This window comes from Nicrophorus vespilloides, unplaced genomic scaffold (assembly GCF_001412225.1).
Source record: "Nicrophorus vespilloides isolate i.1.1-1 unplaced genomic scaffold, Nicve_v1.0, whole genome shotgun sequence".
Lineage (NCBI taxonomy): Eukaryota > Metazoa > Arthropoda > Insecta > Coleoptera > Silphidae > Nicrophorus > Nicrophorus vespilloides.
The window spans coordinates 514,384-533,789 of record NW_017100080.1 but is presented as its reverse complement, the minus strand read 5'-3'; the positions used below and the strand labels follow the sequence as shown (position 1 = coordinate 533,789).

The window sequence follows — 19,406 nt, the reverse complement described above, 5'->3', positions numbered from 1 at the left end:
CCTTTTGATTTAATGATTGTCATAATGATACTTTTGTTGCTCTATTTTCTTTTATACATTTTATTAATGAACATTAAACTAAATGTACAGATTTTAAATAATAATTGAATGTTTCTAAGTTTATTATAAAGTAAAATGTCGTTAGGTATTTTTGATGCAAATACGAATTAGATGTCAATTAGTTAAATGTAAGATGAAAATACTTTTTACTATGTCTTTTCACGAGACATGGATGTTACAAGTTAGTATAAAGATCAAAACGGTAAAATGATGAATGAATCTTGTAATAATTGGCACGTAGACGCAAATTAAGTTGTTCGCGTTAATGTTGCAGGATAACGTGCATGCACTTGCCGTTACAGTCGAAATGGTTGTACGTGGGCACCGAACGAGGAAACATCCACGTGGTGAACATCGAGAGTTTTGTTCTCTCCGGCTACATCATCAATTGGAACAAGGTTATCGAGGTGTAAGTAAAAATCCTCATATTAACTTAACTTTCAGAATTCACAATTTTGAGTATTTGCATTGCAGTTCGAGGAAGACGCACCCGGGACCCGTAGTTCACCTCAGCGACAATCCATTGGATACAAATAAAGTATGTCTCGAATCTCTCAAGTTATCGATAGAAACAATTCAATCACGTTTTTCTATCCTGCAGCTATTAGTTGGCTACGAGAGCGGACAAGTCGTCCTGTGGGATCTGAAGAACAAAACCGCCGACATCAGATATCAAACTTCTGAGCCTCTGAGGGCAATCGCGTGGCACCACGAGGGAAAGCAGTTCATGTGCTCGCACAACGATGGCTCTCTCACCACATGGGGAATCAAACTTAACCAGAAACCTCTCCACATCTCACAACCGCACGGTAAGCTCTCCTAATGAAAACAACAAAAGTTTAACGTGTATCTGTAATGCATTTATCACTATAAAAATTTACACTACTAAAACCAAATATGGATTCAAGTCATGTTTTGTATTTTATTGAAATTGACTTTAGTAACAAATTTTAACAACGTGTTCTTGTTAAAACAAACAATAAACTTCAATCTTTTAGGGAGTAAAAGTTTTTGTTTTCGAAATTCAATCACAAAGTATAGATAAAACCCTTTGCAATTGAATTTTGTTTAGTTTTGTTCTTCTGTTTACTTATTAGATTCTGTTATTTAATTATTCAGACCAACAAACGTTTCCACGATTCATTTCACAATCCACCCAAAACAAATAAAATACAAGCATTTCATTTCAGAAATTACATGGAAGTGTTTTTTTCTTAACCTTTATCTACTCGTGCCAAAAAATTTCTATGTACTACTCGCACGGTGTATTTTATACACCACATGTATTACTACCAGACGTTGTGCATAAATGATTGTATTAAGACAAAAATATACTTTCATGTTGACTAGTGCTTTTTTATTAGATTCATAACAATTTTTAATACATTAATATAATAATTTCTGAATCAGATTTGTCATAATTACACCAACACTGCAGAGCAAGAAGAACCTGCACAAAAACAACTTATTAGTGCAGCAATCAACACAATATTGCACCAGCACTTAGTAAACACTTTGGGCATAGGTTACGTTAAGTGTCATAGATGGGCGAAAGATAATATAGATGTATGATTTCTTAGAATATTGGTGTACTTTTTACACCGGCGTGAGTAATTAAAGGTGTTAACTGTTATTAATTTTTCAATATGTTAGCATAGATGCTGCAATACTTCGCATAGTGCGGCTTCACTATAGCACGGTTTAAAAATTTCAAAACAAACTAAATTTTAGATGAGCAAAATAAAATTCTAGAAGTTCTTGGATTAGTCTGATTTCAAACAGCCCGAGATATTGTCGGAACCGATTACCAGCAATATGCAAGAAAATCAAATCTAATCTTAATATTTTCAAGAAAAAATAACTAGAGTTTAGGAATATCCAAATATATCTGCATTCAACTCATTATTTTTTATTAAAAAGTAAATTTTATCGAGCAGCGTTTATAGATTAATTAATGTTTGACCCGAAGTCTGAATCCAGTTTTTCCACATATTGTATTTTTTTATTTGAATTTTACAGCGAAAGTCGGCAAGGATGGCAAGATTGAGCAGTGCAAGGCAATACCGAAAGTGGAATGGAAATCATCTAAAACTGGGTAGGAATATATATTTCCACGTCAAAATAGATTCTCGTTCACGATTCCATTCAAATTATTGCTTTCAGCGAGGCGTACGTGATATTCTCAGGCGGAAATTCGTACGATCAGTCAGGCAGGACTCCGAGTATAACTGTGGTTCACAGCAAAATCACAACGGTCCTGGAGATGGAACATCCGGTGGTGGATTTCATAACTCTCTGCGAGTCACCATATACCAGCGGTACAACATATATATGAAGCTCTCATGAACAATTTATTACATAAAGTTTTTTTTGTTTTTATTCTCTTTTATGCTCCACCCTTTGTCGACGGTGAAGAGATGCAAGAGCCATACGCCATCATTGCTTTACTACAGACTGACCTGGTGGTCATCGATCTGCAGACCGTTGGTTTCCCGTGTTTAGAGAATCCGTACCCGATGAACATACACGAGTCGCCAGTCACCTGCTGCAGTTATTTAGCCGATTGTCCGGCAGATCTGATTCCTGCCTTCTATTCAGTAGGAATCGCTACAGCGGTGAAGCGGACGGACTTCTCCGACCAAGATTGGCCCATCAGCGGTGGAACTTGGACGGTGACTTCCTGCAGCTACAGCGAGATCATTTTGACGGGGTAAGCAACTCCCATATCATAACAACCCTTTATTAATCCCATATTCACTAATTGTACTTGACAAACAATTAATATTACATTATTTATTACCATTTTATTAATATTTAAAAATGTAAATAAAATAAATTAGTGAGTAAACTGAATATATAATTACTGTTGTATAAAAAAATAGTTTTTAAATACATACCAAGATAAGCTACATTCAAATGCAGACAGAAACTGCATATTTGCCAATACATAAATTGGAAAATTGAATACTTTATCGACGGGAAATGTAATTTTATCTTTTTTAATTGTGTAACACTCAATTTGGGTAACTGTTAAAATTCCCCTTTTTTATTGTGCAGACCAATTATTTTTATACGTTATATTCACAATTATTTTTTTGTTTGCTTCAGTTGATTTGAATACATCCTTTAGGATTAAATATACTTGACTTTTGATATAAAACTAATCTTTTAAGGAGGTATGAAACTAAAAATTATAGATACTTTCTGATTATAAAAGTTTATGTAAAATATCAATTTATGCAACACTTTATATAAAAAGTATATTATACTTTGTAAGTACATAACTTGGCTAGATGATGATAAAACTATTAAAATAGAGGTGCATACACACTATACGGAATTTGCTAATTATCTTTTATTATATACGAGTATTTTAGGAACTTGTATTAAGTCAAATAATACAAGTTGCATAATTTCAAGTTAATAGTCAAACAACATTTATGCTGTTCCATTTTTTTAGAGGAGAGGAAACTTTACGGGGTGAAGTCGTGGTACTGTGGGATTCTTGTCGCACTAAAACCTCTCCTTTTCTTCGTCAGCATACAGGACCTGTATTCCTCTGCGATGCTGATTGTTCTTGCCTGTCTGGCACGTCCCTTGGATCACTTATGTCTGTGCTCTATTGCCACTGCCCTCGTAGGGCCTGCTGTCTCCTCTCGTCTTCTTCTTTAGTCAGTAGGACCTCTGTTATGTATGCAGCTACAATCTCGCAGCTCTCTGCACTCTTCAATATTTCGCTATCCAAATTTTCCGGCTCCAGCAAAATTCCCAATTCTGCCTCGTCTTTCTTTTCATTCGTCCTCTGCATTTAACATTACGGTGACCTATAAAAAGTAATAGACCAAAAAAAGAATATATAGATGTCAATAAACTATAAATATTTCTTTGTTTTAATAAATTATTACTATTACTATTTTTATTACACCAGTTTTATATAATTCTATAAATAACACGATTCAATGAGTAATACATTTTTAAACCAGCGATTGTTTGTATTATAATTATCAAGTTGCAAGGTAAATTGTTTATTGCTTGACGAATGTCAGTAATGTGTACAGAAAATGAGTTTAAAAACAAAGCTTAATTAATTAAACAGCAAATTACAATTGTTGATTTTTTTTCATATTCTTCTGAACTTTAAATTGTAATAAATCTCATTATTGGTGAATTTACTACTACTACTACTTCCCCTACTAAACAGTATAATTTCTAAGATTAGATTCGGTGATTACAAATTTACAAATTCTTGACTACGTATGTATACTATTGTACACACCAATTTTTGTTTATTGTATAACAGCCATTAAAAATTAAAGTAATTGAGGAGTTGAGTTTACTATAACAAACATTACATAGTTAAATAGCTATAGTTTTTGTTTGATATTTTGTTTTATTTCATTGAGTATTTTCCAAACTGAAATTAAATATATTTTTGTGCAGACATGCTGATGGTACCCTAAAATTCTGGGATGCAAGTGCCGGTACACTACAGGTCCTATACAAACTGAAGACGGCTAAGATTTTTGAAAAGCCAGCTCGAAGGTCGCTCGAGAGCGAAGATGAGCCTTTCGCGGTGCAGCTGATCTCGTTTTGTCCGGAGTCAAGGAAACTGTGTCTTGCAGGAGCCTCGAGCCATGTCATCCTCTACTGCTTCAAGAGATTCGAGAGCAATGAAGAAATGACTGTGTTAGAGGTTCCCATAGTCTACGAGAACCCCGACGAGGGCGAATGCTCTCCGGACTGTCAGTTCTCTGGGCCAGGTAGCGCAGGTTCAGGCTCTCGCCTGGATATGATGGAGTCCTCCGATAGAAAGGACATCCTCAGAGTACGCGCTGGTAACCATAAGAAGCCCGTAGGTTACCAGGTACAGCTTGTCTGCATCACACCCTGGAGCAACGGTGAAGCCCCATCTAATATCACCTCACTGACCATCAACAGTTCATACGGATTGTAAGTATTAAAAATTCTAACAATATATTTACAATTGATTGACTTAAATTCTTGAAATTATCGTAATTTAATTATTATATTGAAACTTTATTGTCTCGCTTTATTTTAACAGTGTAAACGTGATTATTTTCATACTAAATCATTAAAGATTCTTATATTCAGACTTTAGTCACTGCTCTAAATTCATGAGAGATTAATTATCGACCAATACAACTTCACAGAGTAACTACCACGTAGTGTGTAGTTTGATCAAAAGGTGTAATTGGATCTTATTTTATCGAAGACGTTACCCGTAACGTTGTAACCGTGAACATCTATTAGATGAACAGAGTTTGTAAAGCAAGTGGTTTCTATTACACGGAACGAACCTCAATCGAATTTTGGAAGAGAATGTTCTCAGACAAATTAATCTAGAAAAGTGTGATGTTAGCGATTAGCAACCATGGCCCGCAAGATTTTAACAAATTTTATATGCGTTTCCTGTTTATCTAAAAATGAATAATAATAATACTTGAAAAATTATCTAAAATTTAAGTCATATAAATAATTTCAAACTTCCAATAATCATTTACATTGAATATATTTAAATATATTATATCATGACCAATATATTAAATGCGTCTTGTGTTTCTTGAATGTTTTCAGGATGGCGTATGGAAACGAGGCCGGTATTGTTATAATCGACATAGAGCAGAAGGTTTGTTTGTTGAACGTGGGAAGTCCGGATCTGTATGGCGCCCAGGACCCATACTGCAGAGCCCCGAGGAGCCCGAAGCGCGGCACCACCGACATCCTACCCATAGACCGGGACGACCGGCACCCCAGAAGTCCCAGCATTGATCAGGTTATTATCATCTTCCACCAAAATCTATTTATTTTCTCTATTACCTTCTTCTCTTATCTACAACTCTATATTTGAACACATATCTCAGCCTTTCGGATTCAAATAATTCTCTTGCAGGCATGATATTATTGTTAGCACTACTACTTCTACTGACCCCAAATCTGATCAACGATCTATTTATTTAATTATTCTTATATTATTATTGTTATTATGATTACTATTAGTTTTATGTTGCCGACTCCTTATTTATTTTACGTATATGTTAATTTGCTACTTGAGAAGGTGTATCGTCGTAAGTTTGAAGAGGTTATTTTGAGTGGCATTCTCATAATCCGGTCCTCTTCGCAACCACCTGATTTATATAACTGATTTATTTTCATTAGTTTGTTTATTGGTGTTTTACAAATGTTTTATTTATTTCACTTTTATTTTGTTTATGATTTACTTTTTCGTTATTTTTTTTTTGTTTACGATTATTATGATTTTGTGTGTAAATCTGGGCCTGTGCATGCCTGTAGATGGGATCTCCGGAGTCCCCTTTATTCCCCATGCCCTGCCCGTTGCCCACCACCATCACCAACACCACCCCCGTCGAAGTAGCCCACGAAGCGCTCGAAGATGTCGTCGAGCAGGCGGTGCCGATACCACAAACAGCGGCCGGCCGCAGGAAATCATCCACGTGGAAGTCATCTTTGAACATCAAGAGGCGCCTATCGAAGGTCGACATCAAGATCAAGTTCCGTTCAAACTCGTCGTCCTCCTCGTCGACGACGGCCAAGCGCAACTCAATATTTTATGCAGGAGTCTCTCCTACCCAAGATCCTTCTTACGAGGAGGAGAACGAAGAGGATGCCGAAGAGTCCGATGACGTGTTAGACACCAAAGATTCCGAATGCGAAGAGCTATACGAATCGGATGACACTTTAGATGCAGGAGGCTGTGGTAAGGGCGCAGCGAAGGCCGTGGACAGACCCTGCGACCTTGACCTTCCCGATGGCCCAGTTCCACCACCTCGGAACAAAAAAAAGAAGCAGAGGTCACGCGACCAGAGACTACTCTCGGTGCCAAATATCAAGTACAAACCCGACCTAATGTTGGATCTGCGCGGCGACAAGGACGATAAAGAGGTGCCCTGCAATGCGCAACCCTCGTTCGCCGGACACTTGATGAGACGTTTCAGTAAGTCTTTACTCTAAAAAAATAAAAAATCATCGACCAAATATCCACCACCCAACCCACCCAAATAATTAAAACAAAACAAGAAAAATAATAACTTAATAATCCTCCCAAACCCTTACTAAATCTCTTTCTATTTATCTCTTCTGAATGAACTACCAATAGGGTCCACACACAACACACAGAACTGAAAGATTTTTTAGTGAAGAATGTTGTGTGTTTGTGCTTGCGTCTTCTTCTTGTTTATTAATGTCTGATTTCGGTAGAAGTATTTATTATAATTGGTAATTTAGCAAAGTTGGTAGTGATTTATCTTGAATATTTTTCTACATGTTTCTTTAAGGAATGTCAAACGTACGGTGGTGGTTTACAATTATTAGTTTTATTTTTATTTATTTTTTCTTTCATTTAACAAAGATTTAAAACAAATAATATTTACATGGCCCAAGAACGAAAACATACTAAAAACATATGTTTATTATATATTCGTTTAATTTAAGTTTCGTCCCATTTCAGACCGATTTTTCTCGCTTGTTTGCCGATACGCTTTTTACTTATTATTCCCCGTTTTTTCTTTTATACTTTTATTTAATGTTTTGTTCTTTTAATTTGTTCCTTGAATTATGATTTCTTTTTCCTTCACACTGCGAGGTGTTCTGTTTTTGGTTTTTGGTATAGTCTGTAAGATGATGTATTTCTGTATACAAATATGCTGTTTGTTGCGCATCGATCTCGATCGGAGAGCCGACCAATGTTTTGTGATTATGTTTGTGTTTGATGAGCAATGTTGTATATAACTGTTGATTGATTTCAGCGTGCGGGGGGTTTGTGACTATGTTCACGGTGGCTTTGGTTTGTGTTGAAGGACGATGAGAGCAGTTGCCTACTCGACCTGTTGTTGGGTAAATTTGCGTGTAGTTTCGTACACAAGAACTAGACTATACTTGAACGCACCCGAACGCCTACCCACGCATCCGGGGACACCTGTCCTCCGATTTTTCCCGAATCGGAGGGCGGCGAACTGTGGGTGGGCACGTAGCGCCTGAAATTCCCAAAAGACCCATGTTGTTCGAACTAGGCCTCCCCCGTCGCGGCTTGAGATCCTCGCGTTTTCCCAGAACGGACGTGGAAAACGCCCGGACCAGACGCACGGGGAAGATGCGCTCTGCTTGCACTCGTCTAGAAGCACATTAGAATTCCGCGCGAGAGGCGCGCGCCCTTCTGAATACACCTAATCTAACATACCTGAAAACATAGCTAGAGCAGCCCACCGGATTGGTTGAAGCGAGAGGGGAGCGCGCGTTTCCCGCGGAAACATCTGTCTGTTTTATGTATTACGATTTACGACTGTTGGAGGAACAAAAGTACATACATGTATATCTGTTTATTTAGTAAAACCATATTTAATAATTGATGATGATGTTATGATAACGATGATTATGATGATAATCATCGTATTGACCAGATGCAGCGTTATGTGTGTATTTAGTGTGTGAAAGTACTGTGTTTTGTTGGCTTTTGGGACAGATAAATGGTGTGTGCAGTCCAGCGTCAGCGTCGGCGTGTCCAGGTGGTGGAGGCGGCGGGGCCGTGCGAGGCGCTAGGCCCGATCCGCCGCGCCGCTCCCGATCGCAAGGTACCCGCAACAAACTGCACAAGTGTCTGTCCACAACCACCACAACCATCAACACATCAGCCACAGCCGCCGGCAGCGGCGGCGGCAGCTACCACCTCCTGGAGGACTCCTTTGGCGGCGGCGGCGGCCATCAATCATCATTCACCAACCACCACCATCTTCACCATCTTCATCATCATCAACACCACCAGACCATCCAACACATTCCCAACAGCGCCGGAGCCGCCCCCCAGTCGTCCGGTGGCGGCCCGCGACAGCAACTGCTCGTCGCCCGACAATATTCCAGTTTTGGTAGTACAGTCACCCCCGTATATATTTATATATAATTATATATTGTCTATTTCTCTATTCTATTCCTACTTCTTACTTTTCACTCTGTTTCGCTAAATTACTCAATCTTCGAACAGTTCAGTAGATTCGTTGCTTCCTTTATATCTCTCTCTATCTATTTCACTATATATATATATCTAGTAGATTCTTCTTATATAGACTTTTCAAAACATTGAATTAAGAATCAACTATTGCATATAAAAAAAATAATTATAATTTTTGAATTTTTTTTCAGTTTATTGAACTTACAATATGGAAACAATTCATGACGTACATACACTAATAGTCAACTGTATTGAACATTGCACGGAACATCAATGTCAGATTACATTTATTTAATATTGCAGTATTTTGATGATGATACCAACACTTAGTTATTATTAATTTTACAAAATTTAACCAATGACTTGCAATTATCTTTTTATGTCGTATTTTAATACTAATCCAAATATTATTAATTTATTATATGAAAATATACTCAAATCTATATTAAAAGACTTAGATTTGATTCTTAATATAAGTCATAAATAATATATTGAAATGAACAGCAATAATTAATGTGATGTTATATGCAATAGTTATTTTCTCTTTCGAGGCACACCCACGTAACTAATATAGAGTTTAGAAGTGATATCACAAATTAGCGATTCTTGATAGTATTTTTTGTTATTATTTTCACCCTTCAGTTGGCAAAGCTGAAAGCTCACAAAGTAGGTAAAACGTAATTGAGAAGATATCAATTAACCAGTAATTCGTATCAATTGAAGTCCAAGTCTTTAGACATTTTATTGCCCATCCTCGACCCCCATCGCATCTAATTCACACTTGACATCGTAACCATCGAAACTATATATATATATAGATATCCACCCTTGAGATTCATTGCGTATTTTTTCGCAAAATGAAATGAAAACACGTAAGACCGTTTAGATTTAGTAATTTATAGAGCGCACAGAGAGTTGTAAGTTTTCCGCACTGAAAGTAATGAATATTTGAGAACAAAAATATTGAAAAAAAAAAACGAACAGTAAAATAGATCCACAAATCCACCGTAGAACTTTTGATCTAGGCATGTATAATTGTTATATTTTGTTTTGTTTTCTTGTTTTTTTTTTTAAGGTGACATGTACTATCCAAAATTGTATGTACCTCATCTTGTTGTTTTAGTACTCTTCACGTTCGTTTTCCTATGGATTTTGTAGTAAACTCCCCCCATTAATGTTTGTAAAATATCTGTGTTCTCAACCACTTCACGAGACATCTCCATCTCTTTAGTTATTTATTGTTTGTTACATGCTTTTTTTCCTCTCTACTGAGAAAAACATGTATAAAATTCTTGCGTAGCTGAAGTGTTCTGACCACAGATACTATGACCTTTGTCGGGCCACTTTCAGAATCCCCCCATCTGTCTCTACATTCACCACTCTCCAATGCATCTATGTGTCACTCTATCATCTCTTCCCCCTTCATTGAACTGACATTGCTGTTATGAAACTCTATCTCTTTCTACATATATATTTGCGTATAAGTGTCTATATCGATGTGGAACGTGCCAAAAAAAAAGATATCACACCAAACCCCGAGCAACACGCATACACACATATGAAAAAACACACTTACTTTTCGTTTACAATTTCTTTTATTATTGGTTTTATTCACAAGAAGAAATTAACAAAAAAGAAAAACTTTAGTTTTCTTTTGTATTATTATTATTTTTAATTGTTTTCGTTCAGTCGAGTTTTCAGTTCAGTTCCATATTACACTAATTACTAACACTGACTTGTGCGAATGACAATAAGCAGATGTTGTTTTGATGAAAGAAACAGTGCGAGCTTTGCACGATTGGAACACTTGGATTGTTTAGAACCAAACTATACAATAATTGCACGTAGAACGTAATTTATAATAACGCAAATTTACTAACAACCACACGTATTTAGCTGCAAATTAATATATTTATATTTAAAAAAAAAACTTATTAACGTATAATTATTTTTTTAGTAATTATTATTCTTCTTACATTAATAGTATTTATTAACTAAATTAATATTAAAATTATCATTAAGGTTTATAAATCTAAAGGTTTATATTCGAAATTAATTGAAATTTATTATTAAGTCTTTAAATTCAGGAAATTTCTCAAAATTTTGCGCTTGTTTTTAAGCAATCCAAGTGCATTTCCACACGTAAAACATCGTGTCTTGCCAGCATGTGGTCTTGTGTAAAGGAAATGTGTTTTTTTTTGTTTCCGCAGCACTAAGCGTTGTGAATGTTGTTGTGTGCTTTAGTAATGCACTTTAGACTGCATGCAAATCTTTATTGGTCTCTCTCTATATATATGTAAATATCTCTATCTATCCATTTCTCTACATAATCCATGTATATAACTAATACATAACACGAAAAGTGTTATTTCAAGTGATACATCATTCAGATTCAGCTTCAACATTACATCCAAGTCCAATTCCCAGCATTTCAATACAGAAAAAAAAAAGATAATTCAAATTTGGACATCGCGAAGAGAGACATTAACATTCATAAAAGGGTAAAACTCTTAACTTTTCGACACTTGGTGAATAGTGAGTAATCTTAGTTAAAGTGTATATGTTGATATATACAAAATACTATATCAAAATATTTGAATTATAATATTATACATAAAAAATCATTACATATTTTGTGTTTATTGATATATTTGAATGAGTTATTATAACTGTTAATTAGATATATTATAAATACATTACGTTAGAATTGACGGAGGTGCCGAGTTCCCAATACTTTTCATATAATACAAAATAACTTAATATTAAAGTTAAAATTGTTTTTTTTTTATTTAAAGTAAATTAAGTAGAATTTAGTAACTGTAAACATAAAAGTTCTATTCACATTATCAAATATAATTAGATTAGCTAATAACAGTTATTAAATATTAAAAAATATTTTAAAATTAAAAATGTATCAATGAACACATAATATATTGCTAATTTTGTTATACATCTTTAGTACGAAAAGTTTAAGAATCGCAGGGTAAAGCTAAAACGAAGAAGGCTAGTTACTATATTTTGCTTGAATATCTTAAACTCGAAATGCAAATTCAGGTAATATCAGGAAAAAGTAAATGTTACGGAACTAGTTCTTACTATTAAAAGTTAAACTTTATATAGTTAACTTTCACTCTATGAGGGGCCATAAATTCCTAAATTTCTGGACAACGGAATCAGATAACTACGTCAACTGAATCAACATTGGATGGTCTTGCCTATCAAGATTCATCCTTTGACATACCAACCAACCTAAATGGTAATTTTCTATAAAATTATAATAATGCCTTGCTAGGCATGTTCAAAAGGTGGAACAATGCGTATACCACCACCCCTCAAAGAGTTAAAGACTTTACTATTTGTTTTGATGCAACGGATTTGGACTAGTTCCACACATATTTATCTGCCAATACCCGAATTAGTATATTCAGAGCAACAGATATATTTAAGTGAATCATCTTATGAAAATAATAATTATTGAAACATAAAGAAAAATGATAAAATGATAATCGTTTTTCTTTGTCGTTGAAATGATGCGCGAATAAGCTTTAATGCGCATGCGCTTGGTCCTATATGTTGTGTATATTTTTTGTTTTTGTTGTTGCATTTACGCGGTAAATTAAAAAAAAACGAATAATGTATAATAACGCAATGCGAAGGTTGGGTCGATGGGTTTGTCTAATAGTCGATTGTGTTTATGGGCCGCGTAGATAAGCTGGACAACTCGTTCTCGAGGTCGCGTTCGTCTTCGATCAGCTCATTGGAAAATATCACCGCAGAGGCGATCCAATGCCTGGTCTTCGCCGACTCTTATGCAAAGCGCACAGGTAATTAATGCATATGCCATTTTGGACAAATGTTTTAACATGCGGATGCTGTAGAACCCAACCACATGACGCCCACATTATGGGTAGGAACGAGCCTGGGTTCGGTGCTGACCGTGCTGATAGGACCTACGGATCCGGACAGTCGCTCCTCGCAGCCAGTGGTTGTCTCCCTCGTCGGTGTCACCATTTTCCGGTTGAAGGGTGCCATCTTGTCCATGTCCTTTATGGACTGCAACGGTTCACTCATTCCAAATAGCTACGAGTCGTGGAAGGATGATAACAAGGACCGCAGAGACAGCAAGTTGGGCACGCCTACCAAGTGCTCTAGCAGGATGAGCCCCACGTTGGGAGACAACCAGCGCGAGCCGCCCGGAGATCGTCAGTACGTAGTCATCACCAGCGAGAAACAGGCTAGAGTTGTTGGACTACCATCGCAGACGTGCGTCTACCGCCAGCAGATCGCCGACACCGACTTCGTCGTAAAAGCTGTGACGACATCGATGAAAGGTTCATTCGCAAATTAAACTTCTCTTACCACAATTTTATAACTTAATGTTTTGTTTTTATTCATCTGCAGATAGCATATGCTTGGCGTGTTACGTATCCAACGGCCACCTTCAGGTGTACAGCCTTCCTAGTCTAAGGCCACTGATCGACATAGATTTTCTTCCGCTTTCGGAACTAAGGTAGGACCCTGCGAACCGGATCTCCCCACTTCTTTCTTACTTTTTCTCTCTTTCTTGAACTGATTCACTGGATTTTCCATTAGCCACCATAGCTGCGCTGCACCCTTAAAATCTATCTTTCATTCCTCTTTACAACCTTCTCCCTTTAGGAAGGTCTACGGTTACTGCATGAACATTATTCATGTAACGATATCATCAGTATGGGACGGGTGGGATCGTGGGCGATCAAGAACAACATCCATCGATTTTTGTTGTTATTTTTTCTTTAATGGATCTTCTCTATTTTTGTTTTGTTTCATTCTTTTTTCTGAACTGATTTACACCTTGGTTGTGATAGTTTCCAGACACAATCAAACAAAGGCATAGTAGACCCAATGTTGTCCATTTGGGGCCAACAACTCATTGTTAACGAGGACACTAACCAGTAAGTTCCAGACGCGCCCATACCTCCACCAACACCACAACAACAACAAAAAATTAAAAAAACGAATATTTGTACGCATACATTACCAAAAACACGTCGCATACATCCATCCACACGCACACTGGAATATGTTTGTGGTGTCTTTAAAATTAAAAAAAAGTCAATAGTCGATGTGAAGCAATTATAATCAAATCAAATGTGTACATCAAGTAGCTACATTTTTTTGTCTTATTTATTTTGAGCGTAGATATTCGTCCCTATGTTTTTGTGAAGATCTATGTCTATTTTTTGCATATCATATTTTGTACATTCCATATATTTTTACTACCGTCGAATGTCAGGAAATGTGGTTCGACGTATCCGTCCGATTTCTTGACAACTCGCTCGATCAACATATATTTTTTTTAAATTGATGTGTTTAAAAACTTTTTGTGTGTTGTTGTTGGTACATAATTTGTTCAATGTCTGGATGAATTCGTTCTTTTTATATTTATATACACGGTGTCCCAGATATTCATCATTATTTTTTGTTACTAGAATTTGAATTATGTCCGCATCTATCTATACTAGAATGGATATTGCAATCTTAAAGAAAATCTAATGATGCGCACACACTATGTACCGTCATAAAGTTTCTATTGCACATTATGAAACTGGATACGTTACAATTCAATAAAATACTTGTTTTTAGAAGTAACATTACTTACGATGTTAATAAAAAAAACATTTCGACTCAAACTACATAGTATTGCGATCTATACTATAAAAATAGTGTGTACGTACCATAATTCACTAAATTCAATACTATTGCTAAATATATGTATTTAATCTACTTACAACAAATTTTACTGGATATCATATCGTCTGTGTTATATTCAGAAAGCAAATGATGAACAATATGATCTGGGACACCTTGTCCGATGATTATTGGTTTCGTTCATTAGAGAGCTTATTTTTTGCAGGTTAGATTGTGTTGTTGAAACAAAATGCAGTCTGCGCGAGTGTCACAAGTAGTAGAAACAAAAAACTATGTATCCCTTTGTGTAATTTCTTCGCACGTACTATTTTTCTTCACAAACTTTAAATTTTTTACACGTGCACCATATTTCGTTTATCTTTCGATGATTCGCATATAAAAAAAATCAAAATATAATTAATGTGCATAAATAAATTACCCTGTATATAAAATATGTTGATGAATAAGAGAAGAGCACACCTACAAACTGCATTTTTATGTGACACTACTTTTAGATGCATGCTTTTGATTACAATACATTTTGTTTTCATTTATAGGTTTATTTGAGCTTCGTGTTTCTGCATGTAAATTATTCGATTGGTTTTATATATTTGTATTTTATTTGATTTTGTTCTATTTATTTATTTATTCATGTTTTGTCGTTTTTTTATTTATAAGCTTCGCAAAATACGAGAGACGAAACGAGATCGCCTCCGTCGCTGACCGTTCTCTCATTGTGACGACGTTAATTCGCGTGATTGATTGCCTGAGTCTGTTTCTAGGATCTCGAAGACCTTCTGCTTCAGTAACCGAGGCCATGGATTATACCTCTGTTCACCGTCGGAACTTCAAAAGTTCACACTCTGCGCTGATTTTTGGTAAGTTTATTGTAATTGCAATTCTGATACTTTAATATTAAGACTAAACGAATGATGTTATAAGTCATTCGAATTATTATAATATTGCATGATTTTAATGATGAAGTTTTTCTTATCTTATTCAAAATTATTGAGTATTGAGAAATCGGCGAGAAATATTCAAATTTCCAAAAAAACACAATTTTTGTACATGTTCAGAAAGTTCTCAAACAAACGTTGGAACAGTGACGCTTTACCGCATAGTCGCAGGACAAAGGGGCCTCGAAATTGGCAAAAAAGCAACGATTTTGTTAGTAGGGGCCTCCATCAAGTTGCGCACAGAGCCTCACAAAGTCATGATGCATGATGTATAACCTTGTTTTGTATAACAAATTGATATTAGATCATACCATGTTAGATTAGTATCAAGTATGTTTATAAAATGTCTGTAGACATAAATATATGAGTGGATGCGCCAGGTAACGTTTTTATTATGTTTGCAGCACTAACATGAATGTAATGTTGGGCGAGATTTTTATACCGCTGGACATGCCTGAACCACCGAAGGAGAGCTTCTTTAGAGGCTTATTCGGAGGCGGTGTGAGGTCCTTGGACCGCGAGGAACTTTGTAAGTTTGCTTAGCATCGACGATGGCACAAATTTGTCTGATGGTTTTATCTTGCGTTTCAGTTGGCGAGAACAGCGGGAAGGCAAGCAAGCATGTGGCAAAACACATCCCCGGTGCCCTGCAGGAGATGAACTCACGCGTGGCCAGCTCCTCCAACGAGATCTCCAGGGCTCACAAATTGATGCTCGAGCGCGGAGAGAAGCTGGGCAAACTAGAGGATAGCTCGGAAAGGATGCGCAACGAGGCAGAGAACTTCGCCGGAACCGCGCACGATCTGATGCTCAAATACAAAGACAAGAAATGGTACCAGCTGTAACCTGTACCATGCGGAGCAAACGAAAACAAACCGGCAAATGTGTACAGTCTTTTATTAGTAAGTCGCAATCTTTGAGGCTAGTGTATTGAATACAATTAACGTATCAATAAGAATATAAATATATGTAATAATAATATAGTCAATAATTGAATAATAAGGCGAATAAAATTGGACGATGAGCGGAAATTCGCGTCTTTTTCGAGGGTTGTAATAAATGTTTTTAAAAGCATGAAGGATCGGGGCGCGCATCGAGTTTAATTAATTAGCAATAATATAATGATGATGGAGCAAGAACGGAAGAGGATGGATGGGCGCGCTCCATCCCGGGTCTATCTTAGATTGATATATTAAGTACTTAAACACGAATTGTGATATATATTAAAATAACAGAGAAGAAGCAGAAAGGTTCGAAAGAAACGGGATAAATGTTGCGTAAATTTTCTGGCCTGACAGCCGAAACAAATAAACAACAAAACTAGAAACAATATATATATACTTTATATATTATAAGAGTCTTTGCACATGGTTTTCGCACTAAGTATGAATGATTTATAAAGAGGATAATCCGAGGCGCCACGTCGCTCTCTTCTATATAAATAATGTACATGTAAAACTTTTTGACTCGAGTACGCGTAGGTTTTTATCGGACAAAATATACATATATATATATTAAAAAAAAATAAACAAAAAAGGAACAAAAAAAAGTATAGAAAGTAGAAGACTTTGCGCTTGGTGCATGAAGCATTTAACCCGATCGTGGGTTCGGTAAATATTGTTATAGTTTGCGAGCGATAATAAATATAAGATGTAGTTGATGATAATCCCTCTTAGCGAAGAACTAAAGAATCCTGGACCACTAAAACCACATATCGCGCTTGCATCGTTATGGCTTTTGCCCGAATTTGCAAGAAGGGTGAGGCCGACGAAAGGGCAAGATCCATCTACTCTTCTCGAGCAGTCTCCGCACCAAATCATCCCCAAGACGAAGACTATTTTTCTATAGTTGCATAATCCACCACCACCCATTTCGCGCACCATCCACCAGCCCAATTGATTTCGAAGGACAATAAACTTCCCTTGCAACTATAAGACTTCTAAAAGAAGTCGATATCTATCGTTAACGCCACTAGCTCTCATCCCTAATCCGCACCCCCCAAATCACAGCTTAAGCGGTCTTCCCCCTCATCGCGAAGGAATAAATCATTAAAAAAAAATATAATGCCAAACGTACCTAAAAAAAATAACAAAAAAAAACGATTCCTTCTACTTTTTTAAATTTCATATGTTTATCTTAGCGGGTAGCGCTTAATATTATATACAAATATTATATATATTATATGACTGTTACCATAGTGACAAAGAAAAAACAAAAGCAACCTACGGTTAGTGATATGTACTATATGTATTTTCTCTCTCTATCTATCTCTGTATCATCTATCTCTATTTATTTACGTGGAACAGAAAACAAATCGGCTTCGAGCTTTGACGTTATTTGTTGAGATCTATGTGCGATCTTCGTTCTTTGCGGGCCTACACTTTTAGACACGGCCCACTTGCGTTGTAGCAAAATAAAAAAATAACAAAAATAGACAAAAAAAAAATCACTAGTAATCAATGAATCGGAGACGTGTTTTTATATAAGGGAGGCGGGAACAAAAAGCATTGTTAAACTTCTTGTAACAAGAAAAAAAACTACAAAAATATCCGAGCTCTTTCATTTCTGTCCTTTGATTGATCCATTGTTCGATTGTGAAGGCCGTCTCAATTCACACGGAAATGAAAACCGAATCATCTTCGAACTTTGCGTCGAATTGAGTCGGCTACCGTATGATTTTGTTGTCCGTTGAAACAAGAATAAACAACAAAAATAATCAGGTGAACACTCGTGCGTTTATAAAGAAACAAGAATAAAACCCTGCACGGTGTGGATCGCCTTGCGACTAAAGAAATAAATGGTTTAAATAACATTTATAATATCTATAGGAAAACAGCCTATGTAAATAATAATGATTATTGAATTATTATTACCATAACGTATAAGAATTACAGACAAACAAATATAATATATATATTAAATTTAAATATTAGAGTCATATGATTAATAATATTATTTTTAAGAATTGTTGAATTACGTAAGCTGGTCACTATTTTCACTACTAGTTGAATTACATTATATTATTACTATATTTTTTGTATCCTATTAATTTTAAGACTTCGGCAGTCTCACATCTACGTCATTATTTCTCAACTTTATTTTCCCCCCTAATTGTTACCAATGCTATTGATGGTGAAACAAAAAAAATAAACATAACAGAAAAAAAAAAGATATATATATATTATATATTTATCCATGTATATACATATAGAGGTTGTGTAATACAAAAAAAAAATAATAATATACAAACAAAAAAAAACTTGGAATACTTACAAACAAAATATAACGTGTATATACATGAATAGTTATTATTATTGTTCTATTAATAAAGGATGAATTGTTTTCGCTTTTTATTTTTTTATTCTTGAACTCCCTTTACTATACATTTCTTAAGTTTTATTTTCAATTACATTTAATATCTAATGTAAGCAGGTAAGTCGAGACGTAACATTTTATTATCTACTGCTGGGTTTCCCAAAGTTTCCTTAAATGGAACACTTCGTAAATTCTGAAATTTTCACGGAACTCCTTGTATATTTTATAGGATAGGTAAAAACATATAATCAATACAATTAAAAAAAAAATGAGAAAAAACATTAATTAGTTATTTCGTAATTATTTCGTTCCAAGTGTTCACGGAACACCTATAAACTTTTTGGGAAATGTATAGGTTGTAATTACGAGAGCAGTCCCATAATTACCCGACCTCACTTATAAATGGTGATTTTTTAAAAAAAAAA

At 35.6% G+C, this 19,406-nt stretch overlaps 1 protein-coding gene across 6 annotated transcripts in view; it reads left to right on the top strand.

Moving 5' to 3' along the window:
• Positions 1-18,214, top strand: part of LOC108566878 (syntaxin-binding protein 5) — a 124,686-nt gene extending 106,472 nt beyond the window's left edge. The window contains exons 4-19 of one of the 6 annotated variants that reach the window (XM_017926982.1): positions 335-469; positions 535-598; positions 662-869; positions 2,080-2,155; positions 2,224-2,378; positions 2,476-2,770; positions 4,501-5,010; positions 5,656-5,854; positions 8,558-8,666; positions 12,748-12,864; positions 12,919-13,371; positions 13,442-13,550; positions 13,888-13,974; positions 15,493-15,588; positions 16,071-16,195; positions 16,258-18,214. In XM_017926982.1, coding sequence (XP_017782471.1) covers positions 335-469; positions 535-598; positions 662-869; positions 2,080-2,155; positions 2,224-2,378; positions 2,476-2,770; positions 4,501-5,010; positions 5,656-5,854; positions 8,558-8,666; positions 12,748-12,864; positions 12,919-13,371; positions 13,442-13,550; positions 13,888-13,974; positions 15,493-15,588; positions 16,071-16,195; positions 16,258-16,511 — 2,992 coding nt within the window. In that variant the 3' untranslated portion in view covers positions 16,512-18,214. Of the gene's footprint in view, positions 1-334; positions 470-534; positions 599-661; positions 870-2,079; positions 2,156-2,223; positions 2,379-2,475; positions 2,771-4,500; positions 5,011-5,655; positions 5,855-6,372; positions 7,034-8,557; positions 8,958-12,738; positions 12,865-12,918; positions 13,372-13,441; positions 13,551-13,887; positions 13,975-15,492; positions 15,589-16,070; positions 16,196-16,257 lie in introns of all 6 variants that reach the window. The other 5 variants (XM_017926981.1, XM_017926980.1, XM_017926978.1 and 2 more) reach the window with 5 other exon arrangements.
• The last annotated feature ends 1,192 nt before the right edge of the window (positions 18,215-19,406 follow it).